Source organism: Elephantulus edwardii, unplaced genomic scaffold (genome assembly GCF_000299155.1).
Source record: "Elephantulus edwardii isolate Elephantulus edwardi_28Jun2011 unplaced genomic scaffold, EleEdw1.0 scaffold00185, whole genome shotgun sequence".
NCBI lineage: Eukaryota > Metazoa > Chordata > Mammalia > Macroscelidea > Macroscelididae > Elephantulus > Elephantulus edwardii.
The window spans coordinates 4,222,385-4,231,164 of record NW_006399935.1 but is presented as its reverse complement, the minus strand read 5'-3'; the positions used below and the strand labels follow the sequence as shown (position 1 = coordinate 4,231,164).

At 50.3% G+C, this 8,780-nt stretch overlaps 1 protein-coding gene across 1 annotated transcript in view; it reads left to right on the top strand.

Annotated features, from left to right (window-relative positions):
- Positions 1-8,780, top strand: part of CATSPERD (catsper channel auxiliary subunit delta) — a 119,768-nt gene that overhangs the window by 35,047 nt on the left and 75,941 nt on the right. Inside the window, exons 7-8 of the mRNA XM_006896432.1 lie at positions 1,792-1,905; positions 8,228-8,311. Coding sequence (XP_006896494.1) covers positions 1,792-1,905; positions 8,228-8,311 — 198 coding nt within the window. The remainder of the gene's footprint in view (positions 1-1,791; positions 1,906-8,227; positions 8,312-8,780) is intronic.

Below are 8,780 nucleotides of genomic sequence, written 5' to 3'. Positions count from 1 at the left end.
ATCATCTATTTCTTCTTCTTTGGCTCTGGTTGTTGGTGCATATATCTGAATGATAGTGGTATTCACTGGACTTCCTTGTACGCAGTTCAAATCCACCAGGTGCTCTGCTGGAGAAGGAGGAACAATCTCCTCCTGTACCAGTCAGATTTGATTTGACGGTACACACACACAAAATAATAATACTAAAAAAAAGAATGGTACGTAAATGGAATCGTGCGCCCTTTAGATGCCTGTTTTCACTCAGCACCACCCACCAGAGAGCCATGCAGGGTTTTTGTTCCTTTCGTGCATGTTTTGTGAACAGTGTCCTAGTTCAGCATGGGGACGTACCACATTTTGGTTGTTTCCACTTGGGTCCTATTAACCCTGAAGCCTTCTTGGTGGTTGCGTACACTTTTGTGCGTCTCCATTTTCCCTTCTGAGGCAGATGCCCAGGAATGTGACTGTTGGCGCTGACCTCCTTGAAGCAGCCCTGGTGGCACAGGGACACAGCACAGAGCTCTCATAGTGCAGTGCAGTGCAGTGCAGTGTGCTACATGTTGTGCTGCTAACCGAAAGATTGGCAGTTTGAATCCACCACCTGCTCTAAGGGAGAAAGATTAGCAATCTCCTCCAGTAGGAATTTACAGCCTCACTGGCCCCTTGGAGGGTTGCCCTGGTTTGGAATCAGCTGGCTGGCATGGAGGGCTTGGGTTTTTTATGTGCATGTGATGTTACAGTGGTTTAGTGTTGGGCTGCTAACCTGAAGATGGTTGTTGTTAAGGGCCGTCGAGTTGTAGCGACCCTATGAACGCAAGTCCTGGACAGTTCCTGTATAACTTCCGTCCTTTCTCCAGGTTCATAGGGTTTCCGGAGGCAAGCTATTATGGAAGTGGATGCCACTCCTGCTTCCAAGCTTGTTTTCATTGGGGAGCGCCACCTCACACTGTCCACCACGAGTAAACATTCTCACGTTTGACTCCTCAGTGTCACAGTGTTCGGCTTCACAGCGACCACGAGTTACCTCTGTACAGCAAGTGGACAGACCAGGGTTACACCATCTAGAAGAATGTTTCACCAAAAACAATTAAAGGCAGGCGTGAGGGCCGCAGAGTCGAGTCACCCACCTTTGGCTCGGGAGCCTGGCTTTCTGTGGAGAGCTGTGCTGGAGAGAGATGTGCCGATCTGCCCCCATTAAGGTTTTCAAGCTCGGCCACGTCCCGGGGCTGGGCGAGCTGGTCCTGCCGGGTTGCCAGGAGGAGTGGGCACTGGCTGCCAGCGCCAAGTCTGACCTGGGTGCCCGTTTTATCGCTGTGTTTGTGGTGAACTGTGTAAACTGTGGAATGTCCGTTTTCCTATTCTAACTGCTCTCAAGTGTACAGCTCAGTGCTGATAATGACGCCAGCACACTGGGCAGCCATCGACTGCCGGTTCTGCGGGCTTTGTGTCCCCCCCCTGAGTGGGCACTCCCTGTCCCCCAGCAATAACGCCCTGTCCCCTCACTCCCTGCTGGCCAACCCCACACTGGGATCCCTTGGCGTTTGCCTCTGGAACATTTCATACAGATGGGGTATGATGAGCTTCGGCCCCTCGTGTCTCTGCCCTCAGCATTCTCTCACAGCTCACCCATGTCGTGGCCTGTGCCAGGCCTCCGTGTCCTTATGCCTCAGTCACCTCCCCGTGTGGGTGGACCGAGCATGCCTAGCCGCCGTCTGCTGGTGGCCGTTTACCCTCTGGCGACTGTGACCGAAACTGCTTGTGCCTGCCGGAGTCGCCACATCAGGCTCTGTTCTTTTCCTGTGTGTTTTCCAGAACATAAGTAATTTCGTTTTTGCATATTTGCATGGAGAGAAGGTCTCGCAGGCTAATCTGTACTACTCCAGAGACTCAGGACACAGCTTCGAGAAGTTCACCTTTAAGCACGTGGTATGTGAGGTTTGCTGGGAGAGGGGCTGTAAGGTGGTGCCCACTAGCTGCTGGGTGAGCTGGGCTGTGCCTCCTGTGGGCATCCGCCTGGCTGGGAGGGGGGAGAGTTCCAGGCCAGAGGGGCCTCTGGGGGCTCTGGGAAGGTGGACACAAGAAGGAGGGAGGCCTCAGGGGAAGAGACGCTGTGGCCAAAAGCAGCAGCACAGTGGTGAGCACTCGGCTGTGAACCCAAAGGTGAGTGGTCCGAACCCACCAGCCCCTCGAAGGGAGACGGATGTGATAGTCTGTTCCTGGGAAGATGCCAGCCCCAGGAGCCCCATGTCCTGTGGGGTCGCTGCGAGTCAGAATTCATTCCACGGTGGGTGTGGTTTACATGCCTGCTGTCATGCCTGTGGGTTAACCGCACGCCTCAACCCCGTGATCATCACTCGGGATGGTCCAGGGTTGCCATAGCAACAGACCACAAGGCGGTGGACATTAAGCACTGGCCTGTATTGCCTCACAATTCAGGACGCTAGATGTGTGACTCAGCATGTCCGCCAGCTCCCCTCCCCACACAGCCTCCAGGGGAAGAACCGAACTCATCTGTCCCGGTGTCAGGCAAACCCCAGGGGTTCCTGGCTCACTGATGTTGGCTCTGAGCCCCTGCAACCCTGTGTATAGAGTAAGGGGAAGCTTCCGGGTCCTACACCCCCATCACCATCTGTGGGCGTGAGCCCCCTGTGTTGGGACCCACAGTCAGCACCTATGGGGGGCAGCAGTCAGGGTGCAGGATCCATCGGGCGCGTCTGCTGCCTGGGCGTTGGTGGGGAGCTAACGGGCGCAATGGCGCACTGAAGACAAGGGCAAGCCTGGCCCGGGTCCTGTAGACTCAGTCACCTCAGAGGCACAAAGGGAGCTCTGGGGGCTCAGTGGGAAGAAGCTGTGCTTCAATCCCAAAGGCAGGCGGTTCTAATCCACCAGCAGCTCCATGGGAGAAGGATGGGCAACTCCTCCTGTGCCGGAGGGTCAGCTGTGAGTCAGTTCCCACTCAACAGCACACAACAACAACGGCAGCAGATGCAGGTGAAAGTGGAATCGAGTCCTTTCGGCCGTGGTGCTGTCAGGGGACTTGAGGCCCTTTGGCCATGGTGCTGTTTGGGGGAGTCAAGGCCCTTCGGCTGTGGTGCTGTCAGAGTGTTGAATACCCCATAGACGGTGCGTCAGTCTTACCCGTAGAGCCGAATGTTCTTCAAAAGCACGGGTGGTGAGTTTCTTGCCACATCCGCTGGGTCCGGTGAGTCCTGGAGAAGCGGGTGTGCTCGGGCAAGCGTCAGAGGTGATGGATACGTCCAGCATGTGCGGCTGACCGAGGCCTGCCGTGGAGGGCCATGTGATTCTGTCCGGACACGACTGTCCTGCCTCTGTCTGCGTGTCTTTGTCTCTTTTATAGCTGACACCATCATATTTGAAGGAGCCCCCATGGCGCAGTGGTTAAGTTCTTGGCTGCTAACCTGAAGCTCAGTGGTTTGAACCCACTAAGCGCTCCTCGGGACGAAGATGAAGCAGTGTGTTTCTAGAAAGATTGACAGGCTTGGGACCCCTCAAGGAAGACTCTGCTCTGTCCAGGAGGGTCGCTGTGAGTCAGGACTGACCAATGATGGTGGAGTTTTGGGGTACAGTTCTGAATTAGGGCTCTGGCTTCTGGATAACTCATGACAATGCAATTGATAACATCTGCAAAGCTTATTTCCAAACAGGTCATGTTCCCAGATCTTGGGTTAGGACTTCAGCATATCTTTTGGGGTACACAGCTCGTTTCATAGTAATCATCACCCCATTTTGCTGATGACAGGACTCTGGTAGGCTGAGTAAATCCCCTCATGGTAACTACATGTCTGTTTGTTGTTTTGTTCTGCGGAGTCAGATCGACCCAGAGCTGACCCTCCAGTGGGTTTTCAGAGGCCTTCAAGAGCATGGGAGGAGATTGCCTGTCCTTCTCCCACAGAGCTGGATTTGAACGGATGCTTTAGGCAGAATATTAAATGATCCAGGAAGTATTAAAAGAAGATAGAAAGAATATACTGAGTCACTGTATCAAAAGGATTTGGCAGACACAAGAATTTCATGAAATAACATATGAGCAAGAGCCTATGGTGATGAAGGAAGAAGTTCAGGCTGCTTTGAAGGAAATGGCAAAAAATAAGGCTCCAGGAATATATGGTATACCAATTGACATATTTCAGCTAACAGATGCTGCCCTGGACGTGCTCACCAAGTTGTGCCAAGAAATCTGGAGAACAACCACTTGGCCAACTGACTGGAAGAGATCGATATTTGTTCCCATTCCAAAGAAGGGTGACCCAACAGAATGTGAAAACTATAGAACAATCTCATTGATTTCACATGCAAGCAAGATTCTACTGAAGATTATACGAAAAACGACAGGAACAGCACATCAGCAGAGAACTGCCAGAAGTCCAGGCTGGGTTTGGAAGGGGTCGTGGTATTAGGGATATTGTAGCTAATATTAGATGGATCTTAGCTGAAAGAAGGGAATACCAGAGGAATGTCTATCTGTGTTTCATTGATTATGCAAAGGCATTTGACTGTGTGGATCATAACAAATTGTGGCTGACTCTGAGAAGAATGGGAATCCCAGAACACTTGATTATGCTAATGTGAAACCTATACTTGGACCAAGAGGCAGTCGTCAGAACAGAGCAAGGAAACACTGCATGGTTCAAAATAGGGAAGGGCGTACGCTAGGGATGTGTCCTGTCTCCATACCTTTTCAACCTGTATGCAGAACAAATCATCCAGGAGGCTGGGCTCTATGAGAAGAAGTGTGGTGTCAGGATTGGTGGAAGATTCATCAATAGTCTGTGTTATGCAGATGACACAACCCTGCTTGCTTAAACTGAGGAGGACCTGAAGCACCTGCTGCAGAGGGTCAAGGACTGCAGCCTCCAATATGAATTGAGGCTCAATGTCAAGAAGACCAAAATTCTCCCCAGTGGACCAATTAGCAGCATCAGGATGGATGGCAAAGAGATTGAGACTGTTCACAGCTTTAGTTTGCTTGGCTCCATAGTCAACAGTCTTGGCACCAGTAGCCAGGAAATTAAAAGGCGCATTGCCATGGGAAAGTCTGCTGTTAGGGACCTCTCCAAAGTATTGAAGAGCAGTGGTGTCTCTCTGGAGACTAAGGTGCATCTGATACAGGCCATGGTCTTTGCTGTCACTTGTTACGCATCAGAGAGTTGGACAGTGACTAAGGAGGATAGAAGGAGAATTGATGCCTTTGAGCTGTGGTGCTGGAGAAGAGTATTGAGGGTACCATGAACTGCCAAGAAAACAAGCAGATTCATCCTGGAGAGGGTTAAACCGGGCTGCTCCTTGGAGGCAAGGATTCTGAGGCTCCGTCTGACATACTTTGGACATGTTGTAAGGAGGGACTGGTCCTTGGAGAAGGACATCATGCTTGGGAGGGTGGAGGGACAGTGCAGGAGGAGAAGGCCCTCTATGAGGTGGATTGATTCGGTGACTGGGATAATCAGGATGGGTGTGTCAGGGGCAGTGCGATTGGCACAGGACAGAGCAGAGTTTAGGGCTGTTGTACATAGGGTCGCTATGAGTTGCAAGCAACTCAATGGCACATAATACTACCAACTTTGGGACTGCAGTGCAGTTTCTCACCACTAGGCTACAGGACAGCTCCTGGTCTGCTTAGAACCTCAGAACGTTGCCTTGCTTGGAAACAGGATCCTTGCAGATCAATGAGTTGACACAAGGTCGTACTGGTTGTAGTGGATGTAGGTGGGTGATGACTGTATGAGAAGCAGAAGGGACACAGGGACACCCAGCAAGAAAGTGCCATGTGAAGAGGGAGGCAGGGTTGGAGTTCTGTCGCTGAGAACCAAGGGACGCCTAGGATTGCCAGTCGCCACCAAAGGCTGGAGGAGGTTAGGAGGGACAGTTCCACGGAGGCCCTGCCGACACCTTGTTTGTTCTGCCACCCAGTCGAGGATCTGTTGTTACAGCAGCCAGCAGCCACAAATGCAGACCTCTGAAATACCACGAGTTCAGCTCCAGACCCCTGCAGTAGGGTGAGAATGTCAGCGAAGCACATCATGCGTGGTTATTGTCGTTTCCCAGAGCATGCAAACATTGTGTGACGTTCTGCTGTGTGTAACAATCTATTACGTGGGCAATAGCTCTGTGGAAGAAGTTTTAAGTATGTCAAGAATTACGAAAATGTCAAAACAACTATGAGATATCATCTCACCCCAGTAAGAATAGCAAAATTTAACAGAGCAGCAAATATCAAATGCTGGCAAGGTTGTGGAGAAACTGGAACACATATTTACTTTGGTGGGAGTGTAAAATTTGCAACCACTGTGGAAGGCTGTATGACGCTTTCTCAAAAAGTTGCAAATAGAGATACCATTTGACCCAACAATTTCATTACTGGGAATTTACCCTAAAGAAACCAGAACGGCCACCAAGCAGATATATGCACACCAATGTTTATTGTGGCTTTGTTCACAATAGCAAAGAGCTGGAAACAAAATGGATGACCTTGGAATGCATGATGCTGAGTGAAATATCTCTGTCACAAAAGGACAAATATAGCATAGGGCCACTGTTGTGAAATGGGACTGACATTGGGGTTGAGGGAAGACAGAGAAGGAGGGGAGGCATAATGTACACTGCATTGAAACAGATGAGGGAGAGATCTGTTTAAAAGGGACATATGAAGGGGTATTCTTGTCATTACAGAAGTCCAGAGCAAAGGCTGCACAGTGGAGTGGACTTGGGGGGGGGGATTTTTACTTTTCAAGGAAAAGAGTGAATTGGGGGGAGCGGGGTGGGCAGGGAGAAAAGTGCAACAATGAATGACTGGAAACCCTAGGTCTCTGTAAAGTTTCATTACAATTAATAATAAAAAAAGAATTATGAAAATGTGACACAGATGCACAATGTGATGTTCTTGGGAACACGGTGGGGCTAGACTTTCTGGGAAGGAGGTGAAGCTTCGTCTCATGTACTTTGGCCATGTCACTAGGAGAGGCTTTTTCGTCCTCGGAAAAGAACATCAAGCTTGGAAAGGTGGAGAGACGGTGAAGGAGAGGAAGACCCTTAGGCAGGTGGGCTGACACAGTGACTGCAGCAGTGCGCACGGTGGGTCAGCGGTGGTGAGGACCGCGCACGACAGGAAGGTTCAGATCTGTTGTTCGTAGGGTGGCTATAGTCGTACCCGACGTAACAGCACCTAACAACAACAGACAAGGTTGCCACGCACCTTTCATTTGTAAAATACACAGCATTTGGGAAGAATGTTGAAGTGAAGCGTGATAAAGCCAGGGGGATGTGAACTGGGATGAAGGCCTGGAGAGGCACAGGGCCTTTGCCAAGTTCACACAGCTGAACAGAGCTGGGGCTTAAACAGAAAGAGGGAGGACGGGATCCATCTGTAGCTAAGAGGCTGAGGACGTTCCCTTCTAACCCATAGAGTGGCTTCCCGTGATCCTTTGGCAAATCATTGGGAGAAAGGTGGCGTCCATCCTGTTGTCAAGGACGGACTGTGTCCCGGTGTGAGGGACCCATGCCTTGCTCATAGTCTAGGTATCAGTGCTTCTTCCAGAAACTCTCATTGCAGTCAAGTTGGAACTGAGACCTAACAGACCCTCCTCCAGGCTTTCAGAGGCATCTCCTCCCCCTCGGGAGAGGGTCGTCTCTCCCCTGGGAACCGCTGGGGAGTCCAGTTGCTTGCATTTGGGTTGCCAGTTCAATTCCTCACCCACTGTTGTTTCTGTTAACAGGTGTACCATGAAACCAGAACCGACCCATAGCTGACCCTCCAGTGGGTTTTCAGAGACAGTTAATAGCACAGGAGATGATTTGCCATCTTTCTCCTATGGAGCAGCTGGTGAATTTGAACCATGTGCCTTTGCATTGGCAGCACAATCTTTACCACTGGGCCCCCAAAGATCCCTCACCCACAGCTCCATACCCACTGGGCCATCAGAACCGAAGCCCTGGCAACAAGGGTCTCGTGGTCCCACTTTCTGATTCAGGTACCAGGCATTCACTAAAAACCTGTCTTGCCTCAAATCTGCCTGCGATTGAACTTGGAATGGAGAACATTTCTGTAATGGCCCTCAACAAGGGGGATTGACTACAACAGTGGGCTCGAGCTAGGTGGAAGCAGTGATGGAGGCATAGGATGGGGCAAGATTCCAACCTGTCTGTTCACAGGGTCGTTATGGGTTGTAGGTGCCCTGGTGGCACTTAACAACAGCAATCAATTCACACACAGTACTTTCTGTTTGTTCCATAGGAAAAAATTGACGGTACCTTGGGAGGCATCTTCGACTTCCACGCTTTGTCCCAGGTTGGGCTGCTTGCTCTTGATGGAAACACAGTAAGTGTCATAGACTAGAAAGGGGTACTTGAACAGTCCAGGTGTTAGTTAAGAAGTGCATCCTTAGGTTTTCATAGCTGAAATCTGTCTTGCTCTTTATTCATCTAGCTAGCTAGCTGTCATCTATCAATCATCCATCCATCAACCCACCCATCTAATCTATCTATCTATCTATCTATCATTATCTATCATCTGTCTCTATCTATCTATCTATCTATCTATCTATCTATCTATCTATCTATCTATCTATCTTTGATTGAATTGTGTCCTCCCCGAAATTGGTTTTGTGAATTTCAACATGTATGCCTGTGGTTTCTTGGGAGAACAGAGGATCATCAGGGGAGAGGAAGACCCTCAACAAGACAGATTGACAGTGTCAGCAGCAATGGGCTCAATGGTAGCAATGATTGTGAGGATAGTGAAGGACCGGGTGGGGATGGTGAAGGATGGTGAGGATGGTGATGATGGG